Source organism: Bos indicus x Bos taurus, chromosome 26, assembly GCF_003369695.1.
Source record: "Bos indicus x Bos taurus breed Angus x Brahman F1 hybrid chromosome 26, Bos_hybrid_MaternalHap_v2.0, whole genome shotgun sequence".
NCBI classification, from domain to species: Eukaryota; Metazoa; Chordata; class Mammalia; order Artiodactyla; family Bovidae; genus Bos; species Bos indicus x Bos taurus.
This window is the reverse complement of record NC_040101.1, coordinates 16,146,652-16,168,290: the sequence shown is the minus strand read 5'-3', so window position 1 is coordinate 16,168,290 and position 21,639 is coordinate 16,146,652. Positions and strand designations below refer to the sequence as shown.

At 36.2% G+C, this 21,639-nt stretch overlaps 1 protein-coding gene across 5 annotated transcripts in view; it reads left to right on the top strand.

Annotated features, from left to right (window-relative positions):
* Window positions 1-21,639, top strand: part of ATRNL1 (attractin like 1) — an 805,870-nt gene that overhangs the window by 230,018 nt on the left and 554,213 nt on the right. For all 5 annotated transcript variants that reach the window (XM_027529449.1, XM_027529446.1, XM_027529448.1 and 2 more), the window contains one exon: window positions 15,061-15,154. In XM_027529449.1, the coding sequence (XP_027385250.1) occupies window positions 15,061-15,154 (94 nt within the window). The remainder of the gene's footprint in view (window positions 1-15,060; window positions 15,155-21,639) is intronic.

The window sequence follows — 21,639 nt, the reverse complement described above, 5'->3', positions numbered from 1 at the left end:
TTCGCATGAGGTGGCCAAAGTACTGGAGTTTCAGCTTTAGCATCATTCCTTCCAAAGAAATCCCAGGGCTGATCTCCTTCAGAATGGACTGGTTGGATCTCCTTGCAGTCCAAGGGACTCTCAAGAGTCTTCTCCAACACCACAGTTCAAAAGCATCAATTCTTCGGCGCTTGGCCTTCTTCACAATCCAACTCTCACATCCATACATGACCACAGGAAAAACCATAGCCTTGACTAGACAGACCTTTGTTGGCAAAGTAATGTCTCTGCTTTTGAATATGCTATCTAGGTTGGTCATCACTTTCCTTCCAAGGAGTAAGTGTCTTTTAATTTCATGGCTGCAGTCACCATCTGCAGTGATTTTGGAGCCCCCCAAAATAAAGTCTGACACTGTTTCCACTGTTTCTCCATCTATTTCCCATGAGGTAATGGGCCCAGATGCCAAATCTTCGTTTTCTGAATGTTGAGCTTTAAGCCCACTTTTTCACTCTCCTCTTTCACTTTCATCAAGAGGCTTTTTAGTTCCTCTTCACTTTCTGCCATAAGGGTGGTGTCATCTGAATATCTGAGGTTATTGATAATTCTGGCAATCTTGATTCCAGCTTGTGCTTCTTCCAGTCCAGCGTTTCTCATGATGTACTCTGCATATAAGTTAAATAAGCAGGGTGAGAATATACAGCCTTGACGAACTCCTTTTCCTATTTGGAACCAGTGTGTTGTTCCATGTCCAGTTCTAACTGTTGCTTCCTGACCTGCATACATATTTCTCAAGAGGCAGATCAGGTGGTCTGGTATTCCCATCTCTTTCAGAATTTTCCACAGTTTATTGTGATCCACACAGTCAAAGGCTTTGGCATAGTCAATAAAGCAGAAATAGATGTTTTTCTGGAACTCTCTTGCTTTTTCCATGATCCAGCGGATGTTGGCAATTTGATCTCTGGTTCCTCTGCCTTTTCTAAAACCAGCTTGAACATCAGGAAGTTCATGGTTCACATATTGCTGAAGCCTGGCTTGAAGAATTTTGAGCATTACTTTACTAGCGTGTGAGATGAGTGCCATTGTGCGGTAGTTTGAGCATTCTTTGGCATTGCCTTTCTTTGGGATTGGAATGAAAACTGACCTTTTCCAGTCCTGTGGCCACTGCTGAGTTTTCCAAATTTGCTGGCATATTGAGTGCAGCACTTTCACAGCATCATCTTTCAGGATTTGGAATAGCTCAACTGGAATTCCATCACCTCCACTAGCTTTGTTCGTAGTGATGCTTTCTAAGGCCCACTTGACTTCACCTTCCAGGTTGTCTGCCTCTAGGTCAGTGATCACACCATCGTGATTATCTGGGTCATAAAGATCTCTTTTGTACAGTTCTTCTGTGTATTCTTGCCACCTCTTCTTATCACATCAAGTGGCCAAATATTGGAGTTTCAGCTTTAACATCAGTCCTTCCAATGGACACTCAGGACTGATCTCCTTTAGGATAGACTGGTTGGATCTCCTTGCAGTCCAAGGAACTCTCAAGAGCCTTCTCCAACACCACAGTTCAAAAGCATCAATTCTTTGGCGCTCAGCCTTCTTCACAGTCCAACTCTCACATACATACATGACCACAGGGAAAACCATAGCCTTGACTAAATGGACCTTTGTTGGCAAAGTAATGTCTCTGCTTTTGAATATGCTATCTATGTTGGTCATAATTTTCCTTCAAAGGAGTAAGTGTCTTTTAATTTCATGGCTGCAGTCACCATCTGCAGTGATTTTGGAGCCCAGAAAAATAAAGTCAGCCACTGTTTCCACTGTTTCCCCATCTATTTGCCATGAAGTGATGGGACCAGATAATAATACTTAACCTATTGGGGGCAAGATAGAAACCATCAAAGTGTTCAATGTTTCCCTTTAGTTTTGCTTGATGTAATGCTTAGCTTCCTCATCATATTTTACTTTAGGTTTTATGTTGCAAGGAACTGGCACAATTTGTTTTTTAAAAAGTAAGATAAGGTGTTATAATTTAAAGACAAAAATGGCTCTAACCCTAAACCTACAAATGTTGAGGAATTCCTATTAGCTTCAGATGACAGGCGTAGGATGAAAATGAAGAGGTGAATTTAAATTGGGGGGTACTACTCATATTCTAAAACATATAAAACATTTATTTAGTATGCTACAGAAAATTAGAGGTTAACTAAGAAACTCTCAGCATGTATTTATCTTTTTCTGATACTTACAGATTTTTTCAAAAGCAAAATCAAGCTAAATACCAATTCACATACACACTTTTTCATATCTCAAAACTACTTAGTGATGGTGGCGAAGTTAATTATATATTAGAAATGCGTAGAGCAGGTGTAAGAAAGCACCAGCATAAATGCTGTCTGTAAATAGTTCATAAACATATTAAAGTCGGTCTTAACATATTATTTAGGAAGAAATGCCTTTTCTTCAAAGGTCCATTTTTATATATCATAAGACCTCAATGTAAGTGTTAGCTTTTTTCTTAATCACATATAATTTTATCTATACCTTGTATATTGCTTTTTCTTTCAAATTTTAGTAAATAAAATTTACCAATTTTACAATAACCATGGTCTGTGCTTTTAAGCTTTAAAGCAACTATATAAACATTTCATTGTATATTTAGCATATAGTTTATGTTTTGCATAAATTGTATGTATAACAGCCTACTTTATTAAGCAATTTTAACTTATTTTTGACTTCTTATTAAGCATTTCTGTAGAAGACCAGTATTATTCAAATTAATGTTCATAAACTAAATTCAGTAACTATTATGTGAAAGAATGTTCTCCCTTCACCTGCATCTTTAGGCTCGATTTCTATGGTACCTTTGACTTCTTCTTTTTCTTCAACCCTTGTGCCCCAGACAGACTCCACGTTGTGTGGTATCTGTACCCTCCTTTGTATTCCATTCCCCTTATTAGTTTAGGTCCTCGTGATTCCTCTTCTCTTCGGCTGCTGACGGAGGTTACAGATTACCTGTAATGTTATGTGTTGTTCTTTGTTGTTTAGTTGCTAGGTTGTGTCCGACTCTTTTGTGATTCCATGGACTGTAACCCCAGGTTCTTCTGTCCATACGATTTCCCAAGCAAGAAAACTAAGGTCTTGCCGTTTCCTTCTCCAGGAGTTTTTCCTGACCTAGGGATCAAGCTCATTTCTTCTACATCGGCAAGCAGATTCCTTACCACCGAGCCACCCGGGAAGCCCTAAAATGGAATGGATTTTTATTAAATATTTGTTGAGTTAGTGAACGATTACCCTCCTTATATGCAGTCTCTCCATTTGTAATCCACCTTTATACCTCCTTTATCGGAAGACAAAGACACATTTTCTTCCCTCAAAATTCAGTGATTTTATGACCATTTCCAAAATTTTTCATCGCTTCCAGAGTATCTGTGAAATAAGTAAAAACTCCTTGACAAGACATTCAAGGCCTTTTATGCTCTGACCCTGAGGGATATTTCTGGTTTAATATCCTACCATGGTTCTCATATTCTACCACATCTTTACTTCTCTTTTTCTCTGTGTCCACATTTAAGATTCTGACATTTTTCTAGTCAGCCAAGCTCCAGGAATTATATTAAAAACATATATAACTAATATTTAATAGTTTATTTATATCAGGAATATTGCTAAGAAATTTCCCTAATGTTTTTGATTCTCTCCTAAGCATTCTTTCAAGTATGTACTATTACATCCATTTTACAGAGAAGTAAACCAAAGACATAGGGCCAGAGAGTCATGTAAAAGGTTAAGCCAGCAAGTGATGGGACCAGAATTCAAATGTGGACTCCCAGATTCTTGTGCTCAAAAGCAAGTATGTACTTATTCTGTTGAATAAACAGTGGTCACCTCTTATGCATTTAAAAGCCATAATTGGACTGCCATTGTCTGGTTGTGTTTATCTTTACTTTAGCTTAACCCATTGTAATAATTCCTAAATAGTTCATCTTCTCTCTTTTTTTTTCACTTGATCATTTGTTCTTCTCTATGATATTCACAATATTGTTTCTTTACACCTCATCTCCAGTCGCTTCTTTATATTAACCCAACTCTTCACCCGTTTTTCTGATGTTTACTTTCCTGGACATTACTGTGCCTCTGCACTCCATTACGCATTTTTCAAATGTCAGCTGAGGGGAAATTCAGCCTTAAAACTTGTACTTTCCATCCTGACTTCAGGCAGCGTTTGCACCTTCACGGTGATAGCCGTCAGTGTTTTTGTAATTTATTGTTCTCGTGTCTTTCTAAGTAGAATGTGAACTTCTTGATGAGAAAAGTTTTGTCTTACGTTTAAAAACTCATTTTATATTATCTTTGTGTCCCTATTACATAGTTAGTGGTACTGTGCTTGGTATGCAGTTAATCCATTGCTAAATTAGTTACTCAGAAAATATAATGTTTGTGTGATACGTTTTACTCACTTTCATATAATCCAAGAGAAAGTGGAATTCAGACTTTCTGGCTAGATGGCTTTCACATTTCAACCAATTGTTTCACTTTAGAGCCAGAGGTAAAAAGCAGGTTATGATTTTTGGCATGTTAATTTTTCAGTTTTATTTTTCAGTAATAGAGGCAAGAAGCAATATTGACTCAAAGTATATATATTGTTTTTTTAAATGAGGGTTAGTTTTAATAATTATAAATGGTGTTTCAGTCTGAACCTATAACGTATATTGAGTAATAATCCAGTATTTTGTATGTAAATTTTTCATTAAGTACTGATAAAAGGAGTTATATGAAGTTTGGATAAGGAATAAAATGGAATTTGTGTAATTCTTTTCAGTTTCTAGTTTTTCAGACAATACAATAGAATCTTGGTGTCTGACTTCCCTAAGTTTACCATCTACATTTCACTTCACTAACCTATTAATTTGGGGTCATTTTAGTGGATGTATCATCCTATAAATGTTTTCAGCTGACATCAAAAATATTTATTTCCCTATACTATATGATTTGTGTATTTAATGATTTTAAGAGTATATTTTGTTTATTCTTCTATCTGCCAGCAGTTAACTCTTTCAAGTTCAAAGCTGTATTGTGATTATGAATCCCATTGTTGGTAATAGAAGGCATTTGGATAATTCTTCACATGGGGTGACTTTTCTTTTAAAAGTAGGGACTAATATTTTCTTGAGAAATAAAATCATTTTTTATTTTATATATTGTTAACCACGTCCCTTCACTCAAAAGTATAAAAACAAACCCTTAGTAACATACAAGAAAAACAAGGAACTCTTCAAATGCAGTTAGCATGTTATTACTGACTTATAAGTAGAATGCATAAAAGTGTATTTTATTGTCTGTTTTTAAGTGTAGATATATTTAATCTTTTCAAAGTCAAAAAGGTCTATTAATTTTGGGGAGCATAATTTTACACAGAAAAGTTGTTTAGGATATTCTTTCAAATTTGTTTTTTTTCTTCTTATCTCTCAATTAAATATCATAGGCTTGATGTCCCTCTTTTCCTTAAACATTTTTGGATTTATTTTTTAAAACCTGGGAATTCTCTTATTTACATTATAGTTATAGAAATCAGGCCAGTAACATTGATGCTTAATGTTATTAAACATAGAACTTAGTGCACACAAGATACAACTCTACAGTGAATATCACCAGACGGTCAACACCAAAATCAGATTGATTATATTATTTGCAGCCAAAGATGCAGAAGCTTTATACATCAGCAAGAACAGGACCTAGTGCTGACTGTGGCTCAGGTCATGAGCTCCTTATTGCAAAATTCAGGCTTAAATTGAAGAGAGGGGTAGGCTCTTGAGAGTCCCTTGGACAGTAAGGAGATCAAACTCATCAATCCTAAAGAAAATCAACCCTGTTCACTGGAGGGTCTGATGCTGGAGCTGAAGCTCCTTTACTTTGGCCGCCTGAAGCAAAGAGCCAGTTCATTGGAAAAGACCCTTACACTGGTAAAGATTGAGGTTAGGCAGAGAAGGAGGTGACAAAGGATGAGATGGTTGGATGGCATCATTGACTCAATGGACATGAGTTTGAACAAACCTGGGAGATAGTGAAAGACAGGGAAGGCTGGTGTGCTGTAGTCCATGGGGGTCACAAAGAGTCAGACACCGCTGAGCACCCGAACAACAAGAGGGACAACCACTAGACCATTCAGGTATGACCTAAAACAGAGCCCTTATGATTATACAGTGGAGGTGACAAATAGATTCAAGGGATGAGATTTGGTAGACGGAGTGTCTGAAGAACTATGAATGGAATGTTGTAACATTGTACAGGAGATGGTGATCATAACCATCCCCAAGAAAAAGAAATGCAAGAAAGCAAAGTTGTTACCTGAGAAGACTTTACAAATAACTGATAAGAGAAGCAAAAGGCAAAGGAGAAAGGAAATGATATACCCAACTGAATGCAGAGTTCCAGAGAAGAGCAAGGAGAGATAAGAAAGCCTTCCCAGATGAACAATGCAAAGAAATAGAGGGAAACAACAGAATGGGAAAGACTAGAGATTTCTTCAAGAAAATTGGAGATACCAAGGGAACATTTCATGCAAAGATGGGCACAGTAAAGGACAGAAATGGCAAGTACCTAACAGAAGCAGAAGAGATTAAGAAGAGGTGGCAAGAACACACAGATGAACTGTACGAAAAGGTCTGAATGAACCAGATAACCATGATGGTCTGGTCACTCACTTAGAGCCAGACATCCTGGCGTGCGAAGTGAAGTAGGCCTTAGGAAGCATCACTATGAACAGAGCTAGTTGAGGTGATGGAATTCCAGGTGAGCTGTTTAAAAACCTAAATGATAATGCTGTAAAAGTGCTGCACACAGTATGTCAACACATTTGGAAAACTCAGCCTTGGCTACAGGACTGGGAAAGGTCAGTTTTAATTCTAATTCCAAAGAAAGGCAATGCCAAAGAATGTTGGAAAGTTTTGCTCATTTCACATGCTGGCAATGTAATACTCAAAATCCTTCAAGCTAGGCTTCAACAGTAGGTGAACTGAGAACTTCCAGATGTATAAGCTGGATTTAGAAAAGGCAGAGGAACCAGAGATTAAATTGCCAACATCTGTTGGATCATAGGAAAAGCAAGGGAACTCAAAAAAAAAAAAAAAGAAACCATCTACTTCTGCTTCACTGACTACATTAAGCCTTTGAATATGTAGATCACAACAAACTGTGGAAAATTCTTAAAGAGATAGGAACACAAAACCACCTTACCTCTCTCCTGAAACCTGTATGCGGGTCAAGAAACAACAGTTAGAACCAAATGTGGGACAGACTAGTTCCAAATTGGGGAAGGAGTATGTCAAGGCTGTATATTGTCACCCTGCTTGTTTAACTTATATGCAGAGTATATCATGAGAAATGCTGGACTGGAAGAAGCACAAGCTGGAATCAAGATTGCAGGGAGAACAATCAATAACCTCACATACACAGATGACACCACCCTTATGGCAGAAAGTGAAGAGGAACTAAAGAGCCTTTTAATGAAGGTTGAAAGAGGAGAGTGAAAAAGCTGACTTAAAACTCAGCATTCAAAAAACAAAGATCATGGCTTCCGGTCCTGTCACTTCATGGCAAATAGATGGGAAATAATGGAAACTGTGATAGACTTTATTTTCTTGTGCTCCAAAATCACTGCAGACAATGACTGCAGCCATGAACTTAAAAGACATTTGCTCCTTGAAAGAAAAGCTATGACCAACCTAGACATCTATTATAAAGCAGAGACATTACTTTGTGGACAAAGGTCCATATAGTCAAAGCTCTTGTTTTTCCAGTAGTCGTGTATGGATGTGAGAGTTGGACCATAAAGAATGTTGAGCACTAAATAATTGATTATTTTGAACTGTGATTTTGGAGAAGACTCTTGAGAGTCCCTTAAACTGGAAGGAGATCAAACCAGGCAACCCTGAAGAAAATCAACCTTGAATATTCACTGGAAGAGCTGATGCTGAAGCTGAAGCTCCCAATACTTTGGCCACCTGATGCGTAGAGCTGATTTATTAGAAAAGACCCTGATGCTGGGAAGGATTGAAGCCAGGAGAAGAAGTGGGCAACATGGGATGAGATGGTTGGATAGTGTTACCTATTCAATGGACATGAGTTTGAGTAGGCTCTGGAGATGGTGAAGGACACGGTTGCCTGGCGTGCTTCAGTCCATGGGGTTGCAAGGAGTCAAACATGACTGAATGACTGAACAATTAGAGAAACAGCAAACCCCCCAAGCTACAAGAGTGGTACCACCAAACTCCTTCCCTGGGAATTACCCTCAGCATCTCAGCATCAAGCTGCTGTAGCTTAGAATTGCTTCTGTGAGCGTCTGTGCTTTGTCTTGATTTATTTTGTACATTCTTAGCAAGATGTGTCCTATGCTAATATCCGCTTTGTTTTACACCATTTCAATTTAGGAAAGGTTTCATAGACTGTTCTGCTTTAGGGTGTCCTAGGAAACCTGTCTGGCCTATTTCTGCATGTCTCTAGATGGTGACTGCAGCCATGAAATTAAAAGACGCTTACTCCTTGGAAGGAAGGTTATGACCAACCTAGAGAGCATATTCAAAAGCAGAGACATTACTTTGCCAACAAAGGTCCATCTGGTCAAGGCTATGGTTTTTCCTGTGGTCATGTATGGATGTGAGAGTTGGACTGTGTAGAAGGCTGAGTGCCGAAGAATTGATGCTTTTGAACTGTGGTGTTGGAGAAGACTCTTGAGAGTCCCTTGGACTGCAAGGAGATCCAACCAGTCCATTCTGAAGGAGATCAGCCCTGGGATTTCTTTGGAAGGAATGATGCTAAAGCTGAAACTCCAGTACTTTGGCCACCTCACTCGAAGAGTTGACTCATTGGAAAAGACTCTGATGCTGGGAGGGATTGGGGGCAGGAGGAGAAGGGGACGACAGAGGATGAGATGGCTGGATGGCATCACTGACTCGATGGACGTGGTCTAGTGAACTCCGGGAGTTGGTGATGGACAGGGAGGCCTGGCGTGCTGCGATTCATGGGGTCACAAAGAGTCGGACACAAGCAACTGAACTGAACTGACTGACAGCCTGTGAGCTCACAAAGAATCGGACATGACTTAGTAACTGGACAACAACATTGAATATACTACAGTTTGGCTTTGTGTGACATTTCTTCATCATAACATTTGATTACACACTTTTGGCAGAAATACCTATGCAGTTATGCTAAATTCTTCTCACCATATCAGGAATTACATGCTGTCGTCTTTCAGTAAATGGTAGTGTTCACTATGAACATTTGGTTAAAGTGGTGTCTGCCAGATTTCTTCACTATGAAATTACTATTTTCTCCTTTAATGGAAAAATGTCTTGTAGGAGATATTTTGAGACTATGTGAATATTGTATTACTTTTCAAACTTTGATCCACTATTTTTATGATTTTTTTTTTCCAAATGGAGATTTTCTAATTCTGTCATCCTTTCTACAATATAAGTTAGATTTTTTTCTACAATGAAAAGGTTTCTCTTCTCTGTTTTGTCTGTCTGTGAATTTTACCTGTATATATATCTGTGCATCTATGTATATGTCTGTGTATCTATGTTTTTACAATTCAATGCAACTTTTAAAAATAACCTCATTGAAAGCAATGCAGATTTGAAAAGAGACATGATAAAAATTCAATAATTTGGAATTCAGAATTTGAACCTGAGCCAAGCAGTAATTTTGGGTGGTAGACCTGAATATGGGAAAAAAACGCCTGGTATTTCACTTATTATTGATGTTTGGTTTGTGAATAGATTCTAATACTATGTGGCATTCTTGCCTCTTCTCTAGCACAGGGTATTAACATTTTGCCCTACTTTTTTAGCTGAATGAAAGCTACAGATTAAAGAAAGAAAATATAAGAAGTCAAAGTTGAAGAGGGCAAAAACTAATGGTAGTGATTAGGGGTGTTCAAGAAATTTATCTTGCTAGTGTTAGAAAATGAAATATGACTAAAGTTACTCATTTATCCAAGCGAAATACAAGATATTAAAAATACAATTCCAGGACAGTTGGGTTGAAATTAATTTTGGTCAAAATTTTTCAGTGTTTATGCCTGACCCTCTTCTGTCAAAAAGGAAAACCAAAACCTTGTTTTTAATACATTTTATTTCTTTATTTACAGCTGTGTTGGATCTTTGTTGCTGTGTGGGTTTTTCTCTGGTTGTGGCGAGCAGGGGCTGCTGGCTAATTGCAGCGTGCAGGCTTCTGTTTGCACTGGCTTCTCTTGTTGCGGAGCACGGGCTCCGGGACACAGCAGCTTCCGTGGTTGTGGTGTGTGGTCTTAGGGGGCTCCTGTGCTCTGGAGCATAGGTTCAGTAGTTGTGGCACTCGAGCTTAGTTGCCACTATCTGGGATCTTCCCAGATCAGGGATTGAACCTGTGTCTCCTACATTGGCAAATGGATTCTTTACCACTGAGCCACCAGGGAAGCCCCCTTGTTGGTTTTCAATGAGAGCTTAGTTTTTAACATTCACTCAGAATGTAAAACTGACAAGTTATGTGACTCCAGGCTTTCTGATTGTATTTCTGGAGTTGGCATTTTTTTTTTCTATAAAGGATCAGAGAGTAAATGATTATTTTTTGACCCAGGTATTATTGTTGCTTTACTGCTGCCTCCTCTGCTTCCTCTTTCCCTCCAGCTTCAACTCCTCTTCCTTCTTCACAATTGTTTCCATACGTAGAAACTGTTCTCAAGTTATGAGCCATTTAAAATAGGAAATGAGGACTTGGCCTCACAGATATAGTTTACTAATTCTTAAACAGATGGTTAAGAGTTTGTTTTTTTTCATTTTTCAATATGTTAGATGGCTTTGAAATGTAAAATATGAAACTTACAGCCCTCTTGTCACTTTAAGACTTTTCAGTCTGTAATTTAAATCCTCAAAACAGCGCCATTTACTTGGCAGTTCCAGTCCTTAAGTTGTAGATTACTGTTCACCATCATATCCCAGAGTAGCTCTAGAGTACCGCCTTTCACCCAGTAGCATCCAACAACTGGAACAAGGACAGAATAACTGAGTTTCACTGTACTTCACTTGCTGGGGAAAGGATCATTTCTTAATTTCTCATTTACTCTGTATTTAGGCAAATACAGGTGCCCAGTATCCCAAGTAAACAAAGTAACCTCATAAATGAAATAACATATTTTAAATTATGAGACTTATCTTTCCAGAAGAAAATAAAATCGTACTCTAAGTAACAGGTTAATACGTGATAATATTTGTACTTTTTGAGTTTTTAGTGAGAAAAATCAGATTGCTAAGATATTGATATCAACATTTCATATTTATTTTATTTCAACTATGTTTTTTTTCCTATTTGCATAAGCCACAGATAGTGAATATTTGAACTTAGAACTGTAAATAAAAATATAAGAAGGAAAATATAATTTTAAGTCATGTGGCTGTTTGAACATTTGTCTTTGCCAGAATTCTTACTATATGTGAAACCTAATGTATATCTACTAAATATCAAGTATAATTATGCTAGAAATGTAGAAAGGAAATTAAATGGACATGATTTCCCAACTCCCAGAAGTCGTATGTGTTTGTGAGAAATAGCAATGATGTAGAAATTAAAGCTCTAAGCAAGTAAACTGACTTTGAAACAAATACTGCCAGTGACTACTGTTCGATTTCAGTTTTCTAAGTATGTTCTTTATATACAATTTATTTAAATAACTTTTATAGCATTTGTTTTCCTATCCTTATTTTTTAGTTTCGGTTATAAGTTGATATTGAAAATTTATATTATAGGGAAACAGAAATACCATGTGACCACATAATGTTCCTCTAGTGTATATCTAAGCTGTAAAATCATCATCATATAAAATTTACCAAATAAAAGGCCACAGTATGATGATTTTATAGGTGCTTATTCAGCATAAAAAGATAACCCCAAATGCTGACAAAAACAGAATAATTTCAACATTGTCATGTCATAAAATATACATTTTAAACAATTGAATTTAAAATACATTTGTGCCATTTTAGCCCAAAGTATAGTACCTCAAGGGAATTCTCTCAAAATGAGTTTACATTGAAAAGTATTTTAACACAATTTTTTTCCATCTCAGAAATTATTAAAGTTACTATACAATGATAATTCTTTAAAGAAACACTGCAAGTATGACATTATTTAGCTCTGCCGTAAGGATAAATAAAATGTTTACCCAACTTTTAAAATATTAATGTATATCATTTGTTTTTTAGTGTCGTTTTGAATACAAATAGTATTACTATGAAACTTCAAGTTAATATTAAAAGATATCATGTGGTATTCATTTACTATTTATGATGTTACCTGTCATCAGTACATCTGAGTTCCTTTTTTGCTCACGATAATTTCCTTTTCCTTGCATTTCTGTACCTTGTCATTCATTTCTGTGGTTCTCACATATTGTGTTTCCAGAGTTTATTCACAAATGTAATCTGATCTATTTGCATATTCTTTATGAAGGAAAAACACTGTTATGTAGAAATCTTTTCTAATAAAGAAAACCTCAGTTCACTTCAGTAGCTCAGTTGTGTCCGACTCTTTGTGACCCCATGGACTGCAGCATGCCTGTCTATCACCAACTCCCAGAGCTTACTCAGACTCATGTCCATCAAGTCAGTGATGTCATCCAACCTTCTCATCCTCTGTCATCCCCTTCTCCTTCCGCCTTCAATCTTTTCCAGCATCAGTGTCTTTTCAAATGAGTCAGTTCTTTGCCTCAGGTGGCCAAAGTATTGGAGTTTCAGCTTCAGCATCAGTCCTTCCAGGGAATATTCAAGATTGATTTCCTTTAGGATTGACTGGTTGGATTTCCATGCAGTTCAAGGGACTCTCAAGAGTCTTCTCCAATACCACAGTTCAAAAGCATCAATTCTTAGGCACTCAGCTTTCTTTATAGTCCAACTCTCATGTCCATACATGACTGCTGGAAAAATCATAGCTTTGACTAGATGGACATTTGTTGGCAAAGTAATGTTTCTGCCTTTTAATATGCTGCCTAGGTTGGTTATAGCTTTTCTTCCAAGGAGCAAGTATCTTTTGATTTCATGGCTGCAGTCACCATCTGCACTGATTTTGGAGCCCCCCAAAATAAAGTCTCTCACTATTTCCATTGTTTCCCCATCTATTTGCCGTGAAATGATAGGACCGGATACCATCGTCTTAGTTTTCTGAATGTTGAGTTTTAAGCCAACTTTGTCACTCTCCTGTTTCACTTTCATTAAAAGCCTCTTTAGCTCTTCTTTGCTTCTTGCCATAATGGTAGTGTCATCTGAGGTCATTGATATTTCTCCCAACAATCTTGATTTCAGCTTGTTCTTCATCCAGTCCAGCATTTACCATGATGTACTCTGCATATAAGTTAAATAAGCAGGGTGACAATATTCAGCCTTGATGTACTCCTTTTCCAATTTGGAACCAGTCTGTTGTTCCATGTCCAGTTCTAATTGTTGCTTCTTGACCTGCATACAGATTTCTTAGGAGGCAGGTAAGGTGGTCTGGTATTCCTATCTCTTGAAGAAAGAAAATCTTGAAAGAAAATCTCATCTCTTGAAGAAAGCAAACCGAGGTTCATAAAAATCTACCTACTACCAAAATTATTTTTTGTGTGTATGTAGGGTTGTATGTTTTTACTGCACATTAATTATGTGTTTTTTCAAAGCGAGTGATCATAAGCAATGAGAAGCTTAGTTTCTGCAATATTTTGCCACATAGATTTTATATCCTAGGAATACAAATTAATTAGATCAGTGGTTTTCAGTGGGGATAAATGTGGGGATGACAATTATCTTTGTAATTATAAAGTTCTAATGGATCCTATTAAAGTAATTAAAAAAGAGGCAGAAGACGATAGGTATCCTGAATGCACAAGCAAATAACTCCACATGACAGTATTTTATATTTTGATCAAAATAGTGACTCATTATCTCATTTTTAAACGTGTATGAAAATCAGGAAAAAGCCAAATAATTTCATTTTTATCAGTAGAATTGTTTAACTAGCTGTTTAACTATTGTGAAACACAATAGTTCTCATTAAAAGTTTTTTAAAGTCCTAATGGCATGATCAGCCCTATCTTTTTAAAACATGTCTGAAGGTTGAGGAAATTGTAGCCGAACTGAAGGTGGAATGATCAGTTACTGAATTATATTGGTGTCAGTCAGAGTGTGAGTGACAGGACTTGAGTGATGGCTATCACCGTGGAAAGGAAAGGTCAGATACAAGAAAGATGCTTCCTTGTAGAATCTAGAATGGACTGGCTGATTAGATGTTTGGCACAATGAAGTAGGAGGTTTGTGTCCTAAATATTTGGAACACTGATCTTTAACAAAGGAATGTGGAGTAAGAAAATGAAATGAGTTCATATGAACCAAATTCACTGGGTATAACTATTATACTGTGGCATGTTTCAGGTAGTATTCTGGAATACTAAAACTGAGAATGACTTTAGAAGTTTAAAAGAATGATTTTTGGGCAAATAAACCTTTTATACAATACGTAAAACTATATTATTTTATTGTTGGCAGTGGTAACAGTAGTGGAGGTAATAGTTATTAAGTCCTTGATATGTGTTCAGAATTTAAAATACATTATCTCATTTAATTCTCACAGAAGTCCCAAGAGTATCTCCCTGCTTTTGAAGACAGAGAGACTAAGACTAGAGAGGTTATATAAATTGCCCAAGGTCAACAAACTAGTGATTATAGATGTGCATTTTGTAGCTAAGTTGTTTGACTCTAAAGATCTTGTGCTCTTTGAAACTCATTTTATTAAGTAGATGTTCCAAATTAGAAATGGAAAAACATCCAGAAAAGGATGAGATAAATATTTGGATCCACACTAGACTTCGGGATACTCCAAAGACTTTGAAGTGTTTCACAAAAAATTTTAAATGAGTAACTTAATTTCCCTTTAATTAAAAATAACCCATGTCATAACCCTAGTTTTTGGGTGGCAAGAGGATAATTGATGATTTTAAAAATAAGATAATAAAATCTTCCCTGAAATGTGATGTACATGTTTGTGATGGGGAATATTCAATGTCATTTTGGTTTTGACTTACAGCTTGTACATGCAGTGGCCATGCAAATATTTGTCATATGCACACAGGAAAATGTTTCTGCACAACTAAAGGAATAAAAGGTGATCAATGCCAATTGTAAGTAAAAATTACTTTATAGAACTTCTGTGGGTTAAATTTCTGCTGTAGAAGTAATTACTACAGGTTTCCCTTTGAAGTTTAGTGTTGTGTTAGTTAAGCAACCAATATTATTATCAACTATGCTGATTTGCATTTTATCAATCTTCATAAAAGTTAAGCCTTTAAATGACAATTTTGTGGAAGTTTTAAAACAGAGCCCATAGAATATTTGTCTTTTGTACCTTTCTGATAAAAAGAAATATTTTTATTTTTTCTAGAACATCTTATATATGAAATCTCAAATTTGGGTGGCTATCTTTATAATTTTCCTCTACATTTTGTTAAAGAACTGAAATTCAATGTTTCTGTGCATTTCTTTGTTTTAAATCTTTTATTATTAATCCTGATCATCAAAATCTCATTAAGCCTTTCCATTGGTTTCTTATACTCATTTTCTTTTGTTTCTCTGTTATTTCATTAGACATGAACCCACTCTTGTTGTTACTCTGCTTTTAGTAGTTCGTGAGTGGTTTTTGTCTTTTTGTAATTTAGTTGTTAATCTGAAGATTGATTCTCGTCCACCTCCAAAAGAAGTAACTTTAAACACAAGTTGTTTTAGGTTATTTAAATGATTTTTCTTACTCATATTCTTTATATATTAAAGTCATTTTGATAGTTTTGAATTATTTATCTGCATGCACTTGTCTTTGTATTAGAGATAATATACTGTATTTGACATAAACCACATAATTATTTTAAAAGTTAAGAAAGCATCTCCAAAATTATATCTATCTATATATAAATAAAAGTTTATATCCAAAGAAATCTGTTAGCCTTGGAAAATGATCTTTCTGCTTGTTTTTACTTAGAACAAATATATTATTTGCTGTAGAATTATCCTGCATTTTTCATGTTAGATGATCCTGTCTTTGGCTAGTCTCTGAGGTGTCATAGATTTTCAAGAGAAGGTGAGCAGAACAAGTTTTTATTCCTTCTCCATAGTCTCTAAACTTAAAAGTAAAGTCAAAGCGTAAGATCACAGGGAAATTCCTGTTAAGAAAGGCTATTTTGTTCTCAGTACCAATTCAATTAAGCGGAGTCCTATGCTTTAAGTCAAGAGATGCCACCAGTATTTTGCAGTGCCATTTACTGGTTGTTATAAGCAGGGCTAACTTGGTGGTCATGTGACACGTGCATTTGCACAGGGCCTCGTGCTTAGAAGAGCTTCTTGCCTGATTCAATGTTCTGCTGTTGCCATATTAAAATTTTAATAGATTCTTAACAAGAGCCCTTCATTTTCATTTGCCCCGGTTCCCTACTTCCCCTTTTCCTAGTGATTTATGTAGTAGATCTTGGTCTTAAGCAACAAATATTTTTGTTGAGCTTCTAATATCATTTTAAACACTGACAGTTTAAATTTGTACTTTATTTTTTCATAAATGGCATAGTCATCCATAATAATTATCTCTTATGTGATGTAGTACTTTAGTAACACATTTTTGATTCCAGGTGAAAGAGACAGTATTTTAATTCACTGAACTCATCGGTTTGTAAGCTTAGATGTACAGTTATAAAATTTGACATATGCATGAAATATTAGAAAAAAATAATTTATGTATTTCTGAATGATGAAAGTACATTTTACTGCTAGTTACTATAATTAGGGGAAATTTTTTACAAGTATGGGAGAAATCGGAATACTAAATTGTGGGCATATTTTGTAGATAGTTTTTTTGTTTGTTTTTTCTTTTCTTTTAAAAATAATTTATTTATTTTAATTGGAGGCTAATTACTTTGCAATATTGCAGTGGTTTTTGCCGTATATTAACATGAATCAGCCATGGGTGTACATGTGTTCCCCATCCTGAACCCCCCTCCCACCTCTCTCCCCATCCCATCCCTCAGGGTCATGCCAGTGCTCCGGCCCTGAGCACCCTGTCTCATGCATCAAATCTGGACTGGTGATCTATTTCACATATGGTAAAATACATGTTTCAATGCTATTCTCTCAAATCGTCCCACCCTCACCTTCTCCCACAGAGTCTAAAGTCTGTTCTTTACATCTGTGTCTCTTTTGCTATTCGCATATAGGGTCATTGTTACCATCTTTCTAAATTCCATAAATATGCGTTAATATACTGTATTGGTGTTTTTCTTTCTGACTTACTTCACTCTGTCTGAGTTTTTATAGATAGAATTACTCTCATTGCTTTTTCATTTTACTTGTTTTATTTATTTATATTTATATTTGTAATTATTTACATAATATTATAATATATTTATAAAATAAAAGTGTTTACATTACATATTTATATTAAATACCTATATTTATTTTTCTATAAATATTTGTTTTATTTATTTTACTTTGGGGCAGTGGTGACATTAGCATCCTCACAAATTTTTTTTGAGTTAATTAATTTTTTTTTTTTGGTTGCACTAGGTCTTCTCTAGTTGGGGTGAGTGAGGGCTACTCTTCATTGCGATGCATGCTCTTCTCATTGGTGCATCTCTTGGTGCAGACCTCGGACTCTAGGGCGCTTGGGCTCATTAGTTGCCTTGTGTGAACTCAGTGGTTGTGATTCCTGGCTTAGTTGCCATGCGGTACGTGGAATCGTCCCAGGCCAGGGATTGAACCCATGTCCCCTGCATTGGCAGGTGGATTCTTAACCACTGGACTGCCAGGGAAATGTAGGGTCCTCATTCTTAACGTAATTTCCTGCCATGTGCTTATACTGGAAAAAACGCTCTTGTTAGGAAGCAAAGCTAGTCACTCATGTCAGTAGACAATCATTAAATGAGTGCGTCTTACTATTAATGAAGATGAATAACACATGGCTTTTACTTCAGTGGAGACACTAGGCAAAATATACTACACTACTTTCTTACATTAGTGCTTTGAGATGCTTATGAATGAGCCTTTCCTTCTTCCCAGGATAATTTCTGTTTGGCTTTAAGCAAAGAGTTGCAAAGAGATGGATACCACTGAGCAACAGAACAACAACAAATGTAGTTAGAAGGGGGCTTCCCAGGTGGCACTAGTGGTAAAGAATCTGCCTAATGCTGGAGATGTAAAGCCAGGTTCGATCCCTGGGTCAGGAAGATCTCCCAGAGGAGGGCATGACAACCCACTCCGATATTCTTGCCTGTAGAATTCCATGGACAGAGGAACCTGGCGAGTTACAGTCCATAGGGTTACAGAGAGTCGGACATGACTGAAGCAACTTAGCACAGCATGCACATGTAGCTAGACATCACATCTTCTGGTAGATTTTTCATAACCTCTCCAAACTGAAATTGAGTCTCTTCCTATTTATGAATTTTTCCAATGTATGATGTATGTACTTGCTTGTATCCTTTATTGAGTGAAACTCTTTGGGGACTGTTGCATCAGTACCACAGTGTAAATGCTCAACAAATTTATTTAATGGAATAGAATGAAGAAAATACTGAATGAGGACTGAAAGGAATGATTGATTTATCATGGAAGAATAAGGATAGTTAGAACAGGGCATATTTAAGATGAAAGTTGAAGAGAGTTCAAGTTTTCTGAGTATAGAATATAGTAAAGGGAAGGGGAAACAACATTAGTAAAGCAAAGAAGTAAACATGAACATGATCATAGCATTTCTAGTTTTTGCTCAAGGATGTAGAGAGCTGGAAAAAGCATCATTCCCACCTTTACAATGAAAGAAGTAAAGCTGGGCAAATGCAGATTCATGAGTTTTCTTGAAAGCGTTGGAGTCCTGAGATTATAGGGTGACCAAATGGCCAGAAATCTAAAGAGAAGCAAGAGCTTTCGGGGAGAGATGATAAAGAAATACTGACTAACATGGAGTGAAGCCAGCAGGAAGCTTAAATGTCCAGTTGATAAATTAGTGCTCAAGTGCTCATCATCAATAATATGAAGGTCTTGGGAATGTGGAGTTGCGGGTCCCCACCCTTTTTAGAGTCTTTCCATGAACCCCACGGGAAATAATTAGAGAAAATTTTAACAATGCATTTCCTGTGGTATAAGATAGGGGGAGGGGAATAGTAGACATCCTGGGCAGGCCTTCAATATGGGGTCAAAATATTTATTTAAAGGAACACCAAATTATTAATCTTGCCATGGTAGAGTCCTCATTCTGGCACTGGCCTGAACACATTTGGAACCCAAAATTGGTAAGTTAAAAAAATGAATTTAATGAAAATATAAGCTAACATGAAATGAGTGAAAATTGTTTCTCTGGAAAATTTTTTCAATTTGAGGAGCAACATGCAGACTTTAAGGAAAACACATATTTTTCCTGTAAAATTTCTCAGTTAACAATGTGAAGGTGACGCTTGTTTGCATTATGTACAATACAATGTCTGTCATTTTCAATGCGTGTTTAAAGAAGGTCAGAAGTTTTAAGAAGGTCAGTGGTTCATTTATTTTTCTTTCAACCTCTGACAACACTTCTGATAGATACGGATGTTTCTTGGTGGGAAGTAAAAGATTTCAGATGAAAATAGGTGGAAGAAGTTTTGATAACATATTATGGTATATACTTATGATATCGTCTGGCCAACTCCCATGGTTTCACCATGACTACAGTAGTTACTTTCCTGTACCTTTCAATATTCTGCATAAAGAATGAAGATCTTTGTTACTCTTTTAGTTGCAAAGCTACTCATTTCTACTCAGGTACAAACAGGAAGTGTAAGTCAATAACATGTTGTATATTGTACCCAGTAAGTATAAAGCTCAAAATATTTTGGTTGGACAAAGGAAACATCCATTTATTAGGTCAGTGGTTCTCAGTGATGATGGAATAGCATCTCTAGAACTTAATGAATTTTCCTAAACCAATACAATATTGTAAAGTAATTAGCCTCCAATTAAAATAAATAAATTTATATTAAAAAAATTAGATAGTGCTACGGCCTTTGGAGATGAATCATAGCCCCTTTGTTAGCATGGAAACTTATAGGACCAGGTTATAAATGGAATTTTGGTCCAAATCTTTTTAATTAAGTGTGATAGCAATAGTCCCTCAGTTGTATCCAGTTCTTTGCCACCTATAGACTGTAGCCCGCCAGCTCCTCTGTCCTTGGATTTCTCCAGACAAGAATACTGGAGTGGGTAGCCATTCTCTTCTCCAGAGGATCTTCCAGATCCAGGGATCAAACCCAGGTCTCCCGAATTGCAAGCAGATTCTTTACAGTCTGAGTCACCAGGGAAGCCCCCTACATCGGTCTGTAAACTCACTCTGTGGTCATTTTCCTGTCCCTACGTGCATGATTGGAATGGGTATATGTGGCAGCTGACAGAACCTCTTGTTGGTCTTCTGACTCTTGGGTAAAGAACTGTTACGTAGAAAGGGTCAAGTAGAAGGAGTCTCTGAAACTCCTTCCATCCACTCTGGACCCAGTGAAGACGGTAGATTAGAAATTAGAGATCTTACACCAAGATAAGTGATAGGCTGTTGAAATGGAGAAAATAAGGAAGTATTATATTCTCAAATATTAGCTGGATCTTATTTGTAAATGTTCAATTCAGTTCAGTTGCTTAGTCGTGTCTGACCCTTTGCCAAAATAATTCCTTAGATTAAAATATAGGTAAGATTTAGATAAAGTGTCACAGAAAGCATTCATTCTACCTTAAACCCTACCACATGTCAAAGCACACATTGTATTTCTGAAACTTAAAAAGACCTTGGAAACTATATCATTTCTTAGACAACAGGAAATAGAGGATAATTTGGAAAAACACACAGTAATACCAAGCTGGTAGAGTTGTGTTTTGGGCTTCTGGGAATGCCATCAGAATTCCTAGCTGAAAATCAATTGGCATTACTCAAATAAATAGTTTTAATATGTAACTTTTACCATGTACATTTTATATCATAGGAATACAATTTTTTAAATGTATAGGATAGGATTAAAATAACAAAATTAGTTCTTATTTTCTTAGAAGGAGTCTGAAACATTCTCTGGACACATATTCCAAAATGTGTGCTGTATATACCATGAATTGCATAAGTATTTGTTGATTGAAGTTTTTTGAAATGTTGAATTCATCTTTGTTAAATTCTGAATAAAATTATATATGGTCTATTTTCAACTTATGTGGTAACAGCATTCCTAGAAAATTCACTATATATTATAAACATGGAAAACGAATTTTTGTTTATAGGTAAAATGGTTAGGTTCTACTGTCAAATAATTATAGACAAAACTCTTTCTTTTCTCTTTTCCAAGGTATAAAATTTGGATTGACTCTTATTGTCATGTGGAATTGCCTTGTGCATTCAGGTCATCTATCATCCTCTGCCTCTTTTTTTAGTTATTTTAATATGGTCCATTAGAACTCTATAATTATGGAGATAATTGTTACCTGCACATTTATCCCCATTGAGAACCACTGATCTAGTTAATTAGTGTTTTCCTTTGTTGTTTTATTTATTGTATATAAGATATTCAGTTCAGTTCAGTCGCTCAGTCGTATCCGACTCTTTGCAACCCCATGAATCGCAGCACGC